The sequence below is a fragment of the Bufo gargarizans genome, chromosome 10 (assembly GCF_014858855.1).
Source record: "Bufo gargarizans isolate SCDJY-AF-19 chromosome 10, ASM1485885v1, whole genome shotgun sequence".
NCBI classification, from domain to species: Eukaryota; Metazoa; Chordata; class Amphibia; order Anura; family Bufonidae; genus Bufo; species Bufo gargarizans.
This window is the reverse complement of record NC_058089.1, coordinates 129,061,326-129,076,942: the sequence shown is the minus strand read 5'-3', so window position 1 is coordinate 129,076,942 and position 15,617 is coordinate 129,061,326. Positions and strand designations below refer to the sequence as shown.

The following is a 15,617-nucleotide window of genomic DNA, read 5'->3' as shown; positions in this document are numbered from 1 at the left end:
TATACACAGCACCATACACTGATATATACACAGCACCATACACTGATATATACACAGCACCATACACTGATATATACAGAGTACCATACACTGATATATACACAGCACCATACACTGATATACACACAGCACCATACACTGATATATACACAGCACCGTACACTGATATATACACAGCACCATACACTGATATATACACAGCTCCATACACTGATATATACACAGCACCATACACTGATATATACACAGCACCATACACTGATATATACACAGCACTATACACTGATATATACACAGCATTATACACTGATATATAAACAGCATTATACACTGATATATACACAGCATTATACACTGATATATACACAGCATTATACACTGATATATACACAGCACCACACACTGATATATACACAGCACCATACACTGATATATACACAGCACCATACACTGATATACACAACACCATACACTGATATATACACACAGCACCATACACTGATATATACACACAGCACCATACACTGATATATACACACAGCACCATACACTGATATATACACACAGCACCATACACTGATATATACACACAGCACCATACACTGATATATACACAGCACCATACACTGATATATACACAGCACCACACACTGATATATACACAGCACCATACACTGATATATACACAGCTCCATACACTGATATATACACAGCACCATACACTGATATATACACAGCACCATACACTGATATATACACCGCATTATACACTGGTATACACACAGCACCATACACTGATATATACACAGCACCATACACTGGTATATACACAGCACCATACACTGGTATATACACACAGCACCATACACTGATATATACACCGCATTATACACTGATATATACACAGCACCATACACTGATATATACACAGCACCACACACTGATATATACACAGCACCATACACTGATATATACACAGCTCCATACACTGATATATACACAGCACCATACACTGATATATACACAGCACCATACACTGATATATACACCGCATTATACACTGATATATACACAGCACCATACACTGATATATACACCGCATTATACACTGGTATACACACAGCACCATACACTGATACACACACATTTACATTCAGCGATCTCATCCACAGTATAGGGAGCAGTGATCACTAATGCTATCGCCCGTCCCTATACTGACTCGTTTGCCAGTGGCAGTTTTGTGTTTACACAGCAAGATCAGCTGCCGGCAAACCCACCGGATATTTGGTCACAAATTGCACACAGTTCAGTGTAAGTCGTGTGCACTACAGATCCCAGCCATACTGTACCCTAAAATAATTATGCGACGTCAGCAGCAAGTCACACACCTCGTCAGGACACTTATATGTAATTTCATGTCGTCAGACCAAATTTGCGGCACAATCCTGATCTCATAGCTGATACTTCTCCGCACCTACGGATACAGGTTGGGCCATCCCACCGTGATTGACACCCCCAGCAGCCAATCACAAGACTAGGGCTGGCTCTGCCCCTCCTCAAAGCACTCAGCCCAGGCAACTGCCTTATTCAGAGCTCTGCACATTCTACACCGATGGAGGCTCTGATGAGGGTAGTTGTGCTGTGCATCCTGGCCCTGGGGGTCCTGGCATCAGGTGAGGAGACATTACAATGAGGCGGCACTGAAGGTGCAGGACATTACACCGGAGAGAACACAGACAATTAATTGTGCAATGAGCTGTTTCATAATGACACATTACAATGAGAGCAGGAAGAGCGGCAGAAGTGGTTGTTAGGGTCCTGTCTCCTGTAGAGTGTAAGCTCTTATGGTCAGTGAGGTCCTCTCTCTCCTGTAGAGTGTAAGCTCTTATGGTCAGCGGGGTCCTCTCCCTCCTGTAGAGTGTAAGCTCTTATGGTCAGTGAGGTCCTCTCTCTCCTGTAGAGTGTAAGCTCTTATGGTCAGTGGGGTCCTCTCTCTCCTGTAGAGTGTAAGCTCTTATGGTCAGTGAGGTCCTCTCTCTCCTGTAGAGTGTAAGCTCTTATGGTCAGTGGGGTCCTCTCTCTCCTGTAGAGTGTAAGCTCATATGGTCAGTGGGGTCCCCTCTCTCTCCTGTAGAGTGTAAGCTCATATGGTCAGCAGGGTCCTCTCTCTCTCCTGTAGAGTGTAAGCTCTTATGGTCAGCAGGGTCCTCTCTCTCTCCTGTAGAGTGTAAGCTCTTATGGTCAGCGGGGCCCTCTCTCTCTAATGTAGAGTGTAAGCTCTTATAGTCAGCGAGGTCCCCTCTCTGTCCTGTAGAGTGTAAGCTCTTATGGTCAGCAGTGTCCTCTCTCCTGTAGAGTGTAAGCTCTTATGGTCAGCAGGGTCCCCTCTCTCTCCTGTAGAGTGTAAGCTCTTATGGTCAGCAGTGTCCTCTCTCCTGTAGAGTGTAAGCTCTTATGGTCAGTGAGGTCCTCTCTCTCCTGTAGAGTGTAAACCCTTATGGTCAGCGGGCTCCTCTCTCTCCTGTAGAGTGTAAGCTCTTATGGTCAGTGAGGTCCTCTCTCTCCTGTAGAGTGTAAGCTCTTATGGTCAGCGGGGTCCTCTCTTCTGCAGAGTGTAAGCTCTTATGGTCAGCGGGGTCCTCTCTGTCCTGTAGAGTGTAAGCTCTTATGGTCAGCGGGGTTATCTCTCTCCTGTAGAGTGTAGGCTCTTATGGTCAGTGAGGACCTCTCTCCTGTAGAGTGTAAGCTCTTATGGTCAGTGGGGTCCCCTCTCTCCTGTAGAGTGTAAGCTCTTATGGTCAGCGGGTCCCCTCTCTGTCCTGTAGAGTGTAAGCTCTTATGGTCAGTGGGGTCCTCTCTCTCCTGTAGAGTGTAAGCTCTTATGGTCAGTGGGGTCCTCTCTTCTGTAGAGTGTAAGCTCTTATGGTCAGCGGGTCCACTCTCTGTCCTGTAGAGTGTAAGCTCTTATGGACAGCGGAGTCATCTCTGTCCTGTAGAGTGTAAGCTCTTATGGTCAGCGGGGTCCTCTCTCTCCTGTACAGTGTAAGATCTTATGGTCAATGGGGTCCTCTATCTCCTGTAGAGTGTAAGCTCTTGTGGTCAGTAGGGTCCTCTCTGTCCTGTAGAGTGTAAGCTCTTATGGTCAGCGGCGTGTCCTCTCTCCTGTAGTGTGTAAGTTCTTATGGTCAGTGTGGTCCTCTTTCCTGTAGAGTGTAAGCTCCAAGGGTCAGTGAGATTTTCCCAGCTTTTGCAGTACGATCAGATGTTGGTCAGTATACTGGTGACTCTGGCTGTACAGCTCTATGGACTATGTTAGTACTTTCTAACTAGAGGTGTAACATTGTCCCCGGGGCCCTTGATAACCGGCTGCTGACACTGCTGTGTTTTATGGGGTGGTTACAAAGGTTGATGAGGGTTCAGCAGGTGATGTCTCCCGCTCCAGGTCACCCCTCAAGTCCATGGACTTTGGATGAGGATTTCTCATGTGAGGAACGGTCTCGTATTGGTCGGAAATCTCACAAAACCCCCTTCTGCGTATTTTTTATTTTAGAGCTTGTTACATTGTATCAACTGAAGAGAATGTAATCTTTACTGATGACAAATTACTTAACCCCTTCCCTGCCACAGCCCAGATCTCTTGCTAATATCCCCGTCCACCTTAACAGATTTTATAAGGTGAGCTCGGCCACCACCTGCGGGGTCTTTGGGGTCTTATTGGGGGGGGGGGTCATGGTCAGGTGGACTTTCTGTTGTGTCGCAGAGGCGTTGGGTGATTGTATAGTGAGGTGGAGCATACTACATTGTATTCTGGTCACGACTGAGGCCACTGGGTGGACAGACCTGTTCTCTGATCCCATACAGGATAACGTCGCTCCTTCTGTAAATGATCTACGGGGAGCTGAGACCATATAAAGGCCTGTAGATATTAAAAGTCAAATTGCAGCGCTCACCTGCGTATCGTATCGGAGGCGCGGATGTGGCCGGGACAGTTTTGCAATCTTTTCATAATTTTGAATGGTGCGATGCTTTCACGTGGATTACAGCTGATGTGGTCTCATTAGATACGAATATTCCTCATAATTTGGCGATCTCTGCCCTCGAATGGTTTTTGGGAAGTTATAGCAACTATACTGTAGAGCTGCAAGATTCCATCTGTATTTCAGTAGATTTTTAATTAAATACATTTTTTTTATGTTTGATTGCAGTTATTTTCTCCAGGTTTCCAGTGTTTCTATGGGGGCGTCCATAGAGAAGATTTTTGTTTGATATTATTAATAATCCCTTCTTTCCTAACATAAGGTGCTATGGAGATTATATCGATGACCTGCTCTGTGTATGGTCAGATGATACAGCGGACACCACTTTTTGGAGATTATCTTGATGGCAACTTGGATTAATTCTACACCCTGGTCCATTTACTATTGCATTTTTGGATCTGCGTTTATATGTAGATGGTGCAAAAACAAAGGTTTCCTCTGTTACTTACAGAAAAGAAACCGCGGGGATCCCCACACTGCTAGCAAATGTCATCCTACACATGTAACAAAAAATATACCATAAGGAGAAATGGTGAGAGCGCGAGGTAATCGCTCCACCGCCCAATCTCCTGCTGCTATCAGCTCTAGGTTACACTCCAGGCTATACACTACACAGTCCATTTGGAAAGCGCGTTAACATCAGTGGCAGATCCAGAGCCTGGTCTCGGGAGGGGCACTTCCCGGGCAATAGGAGATTATGGGGCCCCTGTGTCCCCGCCCACCATCAAGCCACACCCACACACAGCCCCACCCATATATCGCGCCCATACCTCTTACATCCAGTGACGTCTCCTTTGATGTAGATGTTCTCTGTCCTCATGTTCTCCATTCAGACCAGACCACCATGATGATTTCTTTCAGCCATCTCTAGTTTCCTACTTTTCCTCCCACCTTCTCAACATCCCATCATGCACCCCCAATACTGAGACGCTGCGCCCCCCAAAACTATACTGCAGAAACAGATAAACCCCCTGAAAATACTAGTTACACACAGATAGCGCCCCCTTCAATAATTATTGGAACCCAATGCTCTAAAAAAATAACTGCACCAAGCAAATAGTGCCCCTGACACTAATAGGGTAACCATAATGTCCCCCAAAAATAACTGTGCTAAGCTGATAAGGTGCCAAGGTGCCCCCACAGTAATAGTGCTCCCCAAAATCCCAGCAATAGTAATAATTCTGTACCAGAGTGCACTTAGTAGTAATAGCGCTCCTACAGTGCCCCCAACAGTAATTGTGTCCCAGAAGTAATAATGCTCCCATAGTCCCCCAGTTGTAATAAAGCCCCCTTATAATGTCCGCCAATACAAAAAATACCCTGTTGTATGGAAGTAAAAAATAAAAATAAAAAATCCTCTTAGTGCCCCCAGTAGAGTCAATGTCCCCAGAGTGCCCTCATGTGATCCAATGACCTGTACTGTGTGCCACTACAAAAACATTTAGTGCCTCCAATTGAACTACGGTGCCCATAGTGCCCCTATAATTTGTGCCAGTATAAAATACTCCTATATAGTGCCCCCAGAAGATGCCCCCATAATGCTTCTCCACCGTCCCCATAGTGCCCTTCATAATGTGGCAGGTTTCAATGCCCCTATAGACTGCACCACATAGATGCCTCCATAATGCATCTCTCCCCCCTTCCCCATAGTGGCACCAAAATGGGTGCCAGTATTAAATGCCCCTATATAATGCCCCCATAGTGCTCCTCCACATAATGTGCCAGTACATAGGGCCCCACCCCGCTTCTTGCCATACTGTACTAAAAATAATTAAAACACTAAACACTTATACTTACCTCCATGACACTGCGATGTGATGCAGGCCTCTTCCGGCATGTGTACCGCTCTGTACGGCTCAGGCAGCGCGATGACATAACCAGTGTCACCTGCACCGGCCTCTGATAGGCCTCTTCCCTGCACCGCACCGTTCATCAGATGAATATAGAGATAAGCACTTACACAATGGAAGCGCTCATCTCTCCCTGTCGCTGCCACCGCCGCCCAGGGCCGTCTTTAACGCAGGGCAAAAGGGGCAGCTGCCCATGGCCCAGTTGCTCCTGGGGGACCCAAGGCAACTGCCTCTTGAGCCCCGCTGGCCACTGGAGGACCTTTCATGGGTCCATACTTTATTAACTAAGTAGCAGGACATGTAGGGCACACATGGGGGATGTCCCTGCACTTACTGTTATTTCTGGGCGCCGCTCTGTTGCGCCTCTGTGGCCCCCGTTATATTCTCCATGCATCGGAACACCAGGGAGGAGACATCAGCTTTTCTCTGTGGGCGTTCCTTCTCCCTGGCTGTGACCTTCTGCGCTGCGATTGGACAGGGAAAAGGAACGCCCAGGGAGAGAAGCTGATGTCTCCTCCCTGGTGTTCCGATGCTATTACTTAGCATACGGCGCGTGAGAATGTAACGGGGGCCACAGCAGCGCAATGGAGCGGCGCCCAGAAATAATAATAAGTGCACGGACATCCCCCATGTGTGCCCTACATGTCCTGCTACTTAGTTAATAAAGTATGGACCCATAAATGCGGCAGCGGCTCTTGTGTTCTCCCTCTTGCCCAGGGTCCAATCAATATTAAAGACGGCCCTGTCGCTACCGGAATGGTAAGTCCGCCCCTGGCTCTCACTATATTCTCGGGGGGAGGGCAGGGATTTGTCATTCCATGTTTTGTGATTCGCCCACACCTGATTATCATGTCATGTTGTTTCTATACATGTGATTGGAGGATGTGTGTTTATATGGGAGAGTCACAGACGGCATTTTATATCACGAGTAAGGATCGTTAACTTGAGATCCGAAACGCGCCAATTTTGCATCTGTCTTGTTTCGTATGGATTTTACCGCATTGAATAAAGGATATCCTTTTATCAGACGCTGGACCCCTCTACTTTTTACTATACACATATAAAGGCCTGTAGAGTGGAGGGTGTCAGGCTGGTCATGTACAGCCGGGGGTGCTGTTATTGGAAACAGTCAGTAAGACAGAACACCTACCCCCAAAAACTCGGCTCCTATAATGCAGGGGAGGGCAGTGATTTTCCTCCATCAGATGACGGCACATTGTGTCCAGTGCAAACACAACAAATCACCAGAGCCGGCAGTGAGCAGAGTCTGAATGAGCAGGGGATGCCGGCAGTTTGTACTATAAGGCAGGCACTTTCTGCATGCAGTAATCTACTGCTTTCTGTGACTTTAGCGCAGGCGGATGACCAACCTCAAGTGGAAACACGGTACGGCAAACTGCGGGGGAAGACCTCGTCTGCAAAGGGAACAGACAGGACTGTCCACACCTTCTATGGAGTCCCCTTCGCCAAACCTCCAGTTGGTTCATTGAGATTTGCCGCCCCAGAACCCCCCACAGCATGGAGCTCAGTGAGGGAGGCCTCAGACTATGCTCCAATGTAAGTGGACGTGGAGGTTGGTGGCAGTGCTCAGCACACATTCATATTGTATCGTCACGTGAAGTGCACGTATTTTATATATTACAGATGTCTACAGAATGTTGACATGATGGAGATGATGGCAAAGGCATTTAAAGCAAAGCTCATCATACCCCCAGTGTCTGAGGACTGCCTATATCTGGACATCTTCACCCCAGCAGATCGAGTGAAGGAGAAGATGCTGCCTGTGAGTGTTTTGTGTACTTACCTGTATATAAAGAGGTGAATTCAGACCTCCTGGTTGTGGGGTTGACACCGTGCCCATGGCAGTTCCCTTGTGGTGTTGATGTTAGTTTTAGGACACTGTCATCCCATTTCTTCTGACCAGTAATAGACGCTTCCTCTCCTTGTGCAGGTCATGGTGTTCATACATGGAGGAGCTCTGATAATGGGGGGATCCATGATGTTTGAGGGTTCTGTATTAAGCGCCTATGAAAAAGTTGTAGTTGTATCCATCCAGTACCGGCTGGGGCTGCTCGGCTTCATGAGGTAATCAGTACGGTTTCTGTGACTCTCATGCTTGTACATACAAGGCCACATGCTGACACCTGCTTTGCACAATGCTCGACTCAGAGTCCAGGTTTGAGGTCTTTTCGCACCACTTCTGCTATAAATGTCGCCCCAATATATCACATCACCCCAGTAAAGGTAACATGAATTACGTGTTTCTTCATCCTAGCACTGGAGATGATAAAGCTCCTGGGAACTATGGCTTGTTGGACCAGGTTCAAGCTCTTCGGTGGGTTCAGGAGAACATTGCAGATTTCGGAGGTGACCCCAACTCTGTGACTATATTTGGGGAGTCTGCGGGGGGACTCAGCGTCTCTGCACTGGTGAGTTGTGGTGAGGCTGATATTTGGGTTCTGATATTGGATAAGTGCACTCCTAATCTCCTGCTGTGTATCTGCTATATCCAGGTGGCGTCTCCCTTGGCAAAGGGCTTATTCCACAGAGCTATTGCCGAGAGTGGGGTAGCCATAATGCCGGGATTGGTGGCCACGTCTACTGAAGAAGTTGTGTTCATCAGAAATGTAAGTGACAGAGTGAGGCCATGGACCGCAGAATATCCGGAGTTCCTCCCATAATCAGATTTTATGCTTCACCTTTGCAGATTGTGGCCAATATTTCGGGCTGCGGTGTGGACACACTGTTGGACTGTCTGAAGGTGAAGTCTGAGGAAGAGCTCCTGTCTATCGGAGCTTCTATGGTACGATCAGCAGGGCGGTATTTACAAGGCACATTAGGGCACGTGCCTAGGGCATCAGAAAGGAGGGGACGGCACTGCATAGAGAAAATAACCATCTGTGTAGATTGGTTCACCTTCCTGCTGCTTCTCGGGTCTCCTCATTATAAACCTGTCTATTTTAGGTACAATGGGATTTAACCCTCTCAATGCTTCCCTACAGCTTATGTAACAGGAGGAATCTCTTCAGAAATGGGGTGTGAGGGTTAAATCCCCTGATTGTAGCTGCAAGAAACAAAAGCGATGAGGAGACATCAGGGCAGTCAGATGAGGAGACATCAGGGCAGTCAGATGAGGAGACATCAGGGCAGTCAGATGAGGCCGGTGTATGGCCTGTCTGTACAGTATAAGAAATAGTGACTAGAGAGGTCTAATATGGTTCACTGGAAAGTGGACCAAGTTAGACTAGTCAAGAAATTAAACCCCCATGAGAAGCGCCAAATCCCAAAGTGTTCCAGAAAAGGCCACCTCAGAGCTGTTTGTCTACATTAAAGAAGCCAAAGTCTTCATTAATACTACTGAAGTGAAGCCTTTCATACTGGGCAACTATCAGCACTGAAGACTCTACAGGCGCTCCTGGCTGGTGTCTTGAGTTTATTTCAAATTATTATTATTATTATTTACAAATTACCCCCTATTCTTGGGTCACCTCTAATAGGGTGGTCACCTCACACTCACCATCTACCAGCTAACTCTCTTTTGATCACTTTGCTGGCCTTTTCTGGAACATTTTGGGATTTGGCGCTTCTCATGGGGGTTACATTTTTTGACTAGTCTAGCTTGGTCCACTTTCCAGTGAACCATATTAGACCTCTCTGGTCACTATTTACACACCGTTCTCTTTCAGCGTGAACACCCTCTTAGCTGCCTCCCCTGCTATATTTTTCTCTATCCTCCATCCGCTGGCGCCTCCAATTATATCCTATCTCTTGGAGTTCTCCACTAGATTGGCTTTACACCCTGTCTGTACACTGCCTGTCACACCGCAGACCATGGCAATACATGGCACATATATATATATTATAAACCTTAATGCAATAACAATACAAGACTAGAGATAAGCCGAGGCCTGTTTATTTAAACTCAAACCAACTTTAATAGATTAACCATATAAATACCATGAGCCTAGTCATAAACTCAGACTCATTTAAACCATAATACAATCCCGGGATGACTATATCAACCACCCTGCACAGACCTCGACTTTACAAACAAAATGGGGCGGGGGGTGGGGGGGCCAAATTGGTCCAGGCTCCCAGGGTAGGTGAGGCAAACAGGCAAACCAGCCGGCGGAGCCTGGACACTTATAGCCCCCAACCCCACTAATCCACCAATGATTGACTGTCACCAGGGCTCAGGCAAACTTTGCCCGATCCCAGCGACATCATAGGTCAGTGATGGCGAACCTGTTAGAGACCAGGTGCCCAAACTGCAGCCCAAAACCCACTTATTTATCGCAGAGTGCCAACACAGCAATTCATCCTGAATACTACAGTCCAGTATAGTATATTTTCCATGTACTTTATCATTTGAGTATAATGACCTGCCTACATTCAATGTGCTGTTCATAGTGACCACACCGCCTGTCCTCTGCTCCAGTGTCCCCATGACCACACTGCCTGTCCTCTGCTCCAGTGTCCCCATGACCACACTGCCTGTCCTCTGCTCCAGTGTCCCCATGATCACACTGCCTGTCCTCTGCTCCAGTGTCCCCATGACCACACTGCCTGTCCTCTGCTCCAGAGTCCCCATGACCACACCGCCTGTCCTCTGCTCCAGTGTCCCCATGACCACACCGCCTGTCCTCTGCTCCAGTGTCCCCATGACCACACTGCCTGTCCTCTGCTCCAGTGTCCCCATGACCACACCGCCTGTCCTCTGCTCCAGTGTCCCCATGACCACACTGCCTGTCCTCTGCTCCAGTGTCCCCATGACCACACTGCCAGTCCTCTGCTCCAGTGTCCCCATGACCACACTGCCTGTCCTCTGCTCCAGTGTCCCCATGACTACACTGTCTGTCCTCTGCTCCAGTGTCCCCATGACCACACCGCCTGTCCTCTGCTCCAGTGTCCCCATGACCACACTGCCTGTCCTCTGCTCCAGTGTCCCCATGACTACACTGTCTGTCCTCTGCTCCAGTGTCCCCATGACCACACTGCCTGTCCTCTGCTCCAGTGTCCCCATGACTACACTGCCTGTCCTCTGCTCCAGTGACCCCATGACCACACCACCTGTCCTCTGCTCCAGTGTCCCCATGACCACACTGCCTGTCCTCTGCTCCAGTGTCCCCATGACCACACCACCTGTCCTCTGCTCCAGTGTCCCCATGACCACACCACCTGTCCTCTGCTCCAGTGTCCCCATGACCACACCACCTGTCCTCTGCTCCAGTGTCCCCATGACCACACTGCCTGTCCTCTGCTCCAGTGTCCCCATGATCACACTGCCTGTCCTCTGCTCCAGTGTCCCCATGACCACACTGCCTGTCCTCTGCTCCAGAGTCCCCATGACCACACTGCCTGTCCTCTGCTCCAGTGTCCCCATGACCACACCGCCTGTCCTCTGCTCCAGTGTCCCCATGACCACACTGCCTGTCCTCTGCTCCAGTGTCCCCATGACCACACTGCCTGTCCTCTGCTCCAGTGTCCCCATGACCACACTGCCTGTCCTCTGCTCCAGTGTCCCCATGACTACACTGTCTGTCCTCTGCTCCAGTGTCCCCATGACCACACCGCCTGTCCTCTGCTCCAGTGTCCCCATGACCACACTGCCTGTCCTCTGCTCCAGTGTCCCCATGACTACACTGTCTGTCCTCTGCTCCAGTGTCCCCATGACCACACCGCCTGTCCTCTGCTCCAGTGTCCCCATGACCACACTGCCTGTCCTCTGCTCCAGTGTCCCCATGACTACACTGTCTGTCCTCTGCTCCAGTGTCCCCATGACCACACTGCCTGTCCTCTGCTCCAGTGTCCCCATGACCACACTGCCTGTCCTCTGCTCCAGTGTCCCCATGACCACAATGCCTGTCCTCTGCTCCAGTGTCCCCATGACCACACCGCCTGTCCTCTGCTCCAGTGTCTCTCCATGACCACACTGCCTGTCCTCTGCTCCAGTGTCCCCATGACCACACTGCCTGTCCTCTGCTCCAGTGTCCCCATGACCACAATGCCTGTCCTCTGCTCCAGTGTCCCCATGACCACACTGCCTGTCCTCTGCTCCAGTGTCCCCATGACCACACTGCCTGTCCTCTGCTCCAGTGTCCCCATGACCACAATGCCTGTCCTCTGCTCCAGTGTCCCCATGACCACACTGCCTGTCCTCTGCTCCAGTGTCCCCATGACCACACTGCCTGTCCTCTGCTCCAGTGTCCCCATGACCACAATGCCTGTCCTCTGCTCCAGTGTCCCCATGACCACACCGCCTGTCCTCTGCTCCAATGTCCCCATGACCACACTGCCTGTCCTCTGCTCCAGTGTCCCCATGACCACACTGCCTGTCCTCTGCTCCAGTGTCCCCATGACCACAATGCCTGTCCTCTGCTCCAGTGTCCCCATGACCACACTGCCTGTCCTCTGCTCCAGTGTCCCCATGACCACACTGCCTGTCCTCTGCTCCAGTGTCCCCATGACCACACTGCCTGTCCTCTGCTCCAGTGTCCCCATGACCACAATGCCTGTCCTCTGCTCTGGCAGTTCATCCTTGTCACAGGGATCCAAATTGCCTTGACTGCCGCTTTGGGGGTGTATTCTCACATGCGCACAGGCTTATGGGCAGCTTCCATGGTGTCCACTGCTCACCAGTCACTTTTCTCTACCTGCAGCACTTCATGCCTCTGCCTGCGAGCATCGATGGGGCGTTCTTCCCTAAACCTGTGGAACAGATTCTGGCTGATAAAGAGGTGAACCCTGTGCCATTTTTGACTGGAGTCAATAACCAGGAGTGTGGATGGAACATGCTGTCGGTAAGAATGACACAGGAGGACATCCTCGGATAATCCTAATGATCTCCACAATGATGAGAGTTCTACTTCTTTCATTCCCAGGCTCTGAACATCACAGGAATAAGAGACGGAATGGAGCGAGAAATGGTGCCCGAAATCCTGAAGAACTTCCCAATTATGGTAGGTGACCGCGGGTGGATGGGGGTATGGGGTATGGAAAGTCAGCCTTCTTATTATGATTGTGGACAAGACTGTGATAATAAAGACGGCACTTTTTGTACCTTACGGACTGGATTTCCATTTGAGAATTGCCCTTTATATGAAATATTGGAGGACGGTTTGGCGGAGTGGAGTGAGGCTCTACTGTGGGCAATGGCTGAAGTTTATCCATGTGGCGACTCAATTGAGGATCGGGAACTACTTGTATCTCAACACATGAGAACACACTGCCAAAGCGAATGACCCAACCTCACATAACAGAGAGTACTGGCCAAGTCAACCTACCTTCTGTACACACCCCTGTTGGCTCCAGTAAAGCACCTGCATTGGGCACAGGCTGCAATATTTGCACTGGTGCATGTCTTAATGCCCCGTGGCCCCTCGCTGCCCAATGCCACACAGCTCTGCAACCTCTGCCACCATCACCCAGCTCTGCGGCCTCGGCCACCGTCACCCAGCTCTGCGGCCTCGGCCACCATCACCCAGCTCTGCGGCCTCTTCCACCATCAACCAGCTCTGCGGCCTCTGCCACCATCACCCAGCTCTGCGGCCTCTGCCACCATTACCCAGCTCTGCGGCCTCTGCCACCATTACCCAGCACTGCGGCCTCTGCCACCATCACCCAGCTCTGTGGCGTCTGCCACCATCACCAAGCTCTGAGAACGTCTTCATATATTTCAGGGTATATTCTCTGGCGCCATCAGTCTCCTGCTAGACGAGTATGTCGGAGATGAGACTGACCCTGCTGAAATCCGGAACCGCTTCCTAGATCTGGTCGGAGACCTCGTCTTTGTCATGCCGGCGCTGAGAGCGGCCAAGTATCACAGAGGTATGTGGCACAAGAATGACCTCCTCGTGTATACTGTGTCCCTGGTACACTGGTCTCAGGGCATTTCACCCTGTTATGTCCTGTGCAGAGCATCGCTCCTGTGACACTAACCTTCTCTCATTGTAGATTCTGGCCATCCCACCTACTTCTACGAGTTCCAGCACCGTCCATCTATGTTTGCAGATTCTAAGCCGGAATTTGTAAAGGCCGATCACGGGGAGGAGTTGTTCTTTGTGATAGGAGGTCCATTTTTGGAGGGCGACATTTTGTTCACAGGTGATGGTCGGAGATATTCTTTATTATGAACCCTCATGCAGTTTGTACTTTCCTCCATGTTTTGTCCTTATTTTCCGCAATGACGCGCCATCATGACACAGGGCTGTAGCACTTTTGGGGCTCAGTGTCCTGTATAATATCACAATATGACCAGCTCGGTTTGGTCACAGTCGGTTCCCCCTTTATGGTGCCTGTTATTATAATGTGCTGACTTCATGCCGTGCCCTGGGTGGTTGTCAGCTCCGGTGTCTTGTACACTTATCCTCCCTATACGTTGTTTGGTCTGACTTTCTGGTTTTATTCACAGGAGCCTTCACAAAGGAAGAGGAGGATCTGAGCAGGACCTTCATGAGATACTGGGCCAACTTTGCCCGCACTGGGTATGAGACTAGAGCTGTGTCAGATGGCGTGTGTGGGTGACGGGCAGATCCTATATGTGGTGTATCGGCTGTAGTGGTGGGTCCACACTGTATCTGACGCACAACGCCACATGCTGTAGTCCGTGCACCCCCAGACTCCTCCACGGCACCTCCTCGAGCATCAGTCATCGATCACTGTACATTCTCCTTGGTCTGGATGATGCTGATCCATTTCTCCTCTTCCACAGTGATCCCAATGGGCCGGGCCTGGTCCACTGGCCACAGTACGACCACGATGAAGACTTCCTGGAGATTGACCTGGAGCAGAAAGCTTCCAAGCTACTGAAGGCTGCAAAGTACGAATTCTGGACCAAAGACCTTCCTCAAAAGATGGCGGAGGAAAAGGCAGAGCACACAGAGCTGTAAACGTCTCCAAAGACCAGATCCGGGAGGAAGGACTGTGCCCCGATATGTCCCCACAAACCACTGGTGTGGCAGTAAGGGGGTCACCCCTCACCTCCAATGTTTATTTTCTAAGTGAACAACCATTTGGCCAGAAGTCCACAATGAGGACACGGACTCCTATACCAAAGCCAGCTGTAAGACCGCCCTGCTGACAGATCTTACGTGTCAGCCACATGCGCCCCCCAGAGGGTACAGAGCACCTTCTGAACCCCAATATATAGAATGAATGGACGTTACTTATACTAAATCACAACAGTCAGCAAGCTGGCAAACAGAAATCTCCTAACAACTTGGCTGAATTCCTGTAATGCAGGGGGGCACAGAGCCAGCTGAAAAGATCACACTGAACCAGAAGGGAATGCAGTGAGATTTCAGCTCTGAGGCTCCAGATTAGAGGGTGCAGCTCTGGAGTATAATTGCTGGGGTTACTGTACATTACTCTCTATAAAATGTGTAATGTGGAGAGCAGGGACGCCGCTGTTCTGCACAGCTAGATCTGTCTATGCTGGGAGTTGTAGTCTCACAGCAGCCGAACACCATTGTACCAGTGACTGATCTTCTGATTTGCCATTAAATTAAGGTCCGTATTTGCAGTGTCCCAGGGGGTCAGTAGTGTATGCTGGGCTTTGTAGTGCAGATTGACCACTAACCTGGGATCCACTGTCGTCTTCAATTGGGGCAAATACTGGAACAGGCAGGTATTTAACAGTTCGTGACGCCAGTGTCAATTAAACGGTGACACGCCGTGTATGGTATTGTATAAGAATGAAGCAAGCACAGGATAGCCAACAAAAACTGGAACT

The 15,617-nt window shown here is 49.5% G+C and overlaps 1 protein-coding gene across 1 annotated transcript; it reads left to right on the top strand.

Moving 5' to 3' along the window:
- Positions 1-1,526: 1,526 nt before the first annotated feature.
- On the top strand, positions 1,527-15,401 carry LOC122921027 (fatty acyl-CoA hydrolase precursor, medium chain-like). Its single transcript, XM_044270903.1, has 13 exons — positions 1,527-1,673; positions 7,240-7,444; positions 7,532-7,670; positions 7,839-7,972; positions 8,163-8,316; positions 8,401-8,514; positions 8,595-8,690; positions 12,547-12,687; positions 12,769-12,846; positions 13,567-13,714; positions 13,841-13,990; positions 14,298-14,370; positions 14,598-15,401. The coding sequence occupies exons 1-13, from the start codon at positions 1,613-1,615 to the stop codon at positions 14,773-14,775; spliced, it is 1,671 nt and encodes a 556-aa protein (XP_044126838.1). The 5' UTR covers positions 1,527-1,612; the 3' UTR covers positions 14,776-15,401.
- Positions 15,402-15,617: the final 216 nt, after the last annotated feature.

What these genes read in the sequence shown, in the direction of transcription:
- LOC122921027 (XM_044270903.1), top strand. Translation starts at nt 1,613, where the DNA reads ATGGAGGCTCTGATGAGGGTAGTTGTGCTGTGCATCCTGGCCCTGGGG. An exon ending in CCTGGGGGTCCTGGCATCAG is followed by an intron (nt 1,674 to 7,239) that starts GTGAGGAGACAT and finishes CTGTGACTTTAG; the next exon opens with CGCAGGCGGATGACCAACCT. An exon ending in GCCTCAGACTATGCTCCAAT is followed by an intron (nt 7,445 to 7,531) that starts GTAAGTGGACGT and finishes TATATATTACAG; the next exon opens with ATGTCTACAGAATGTTGACA.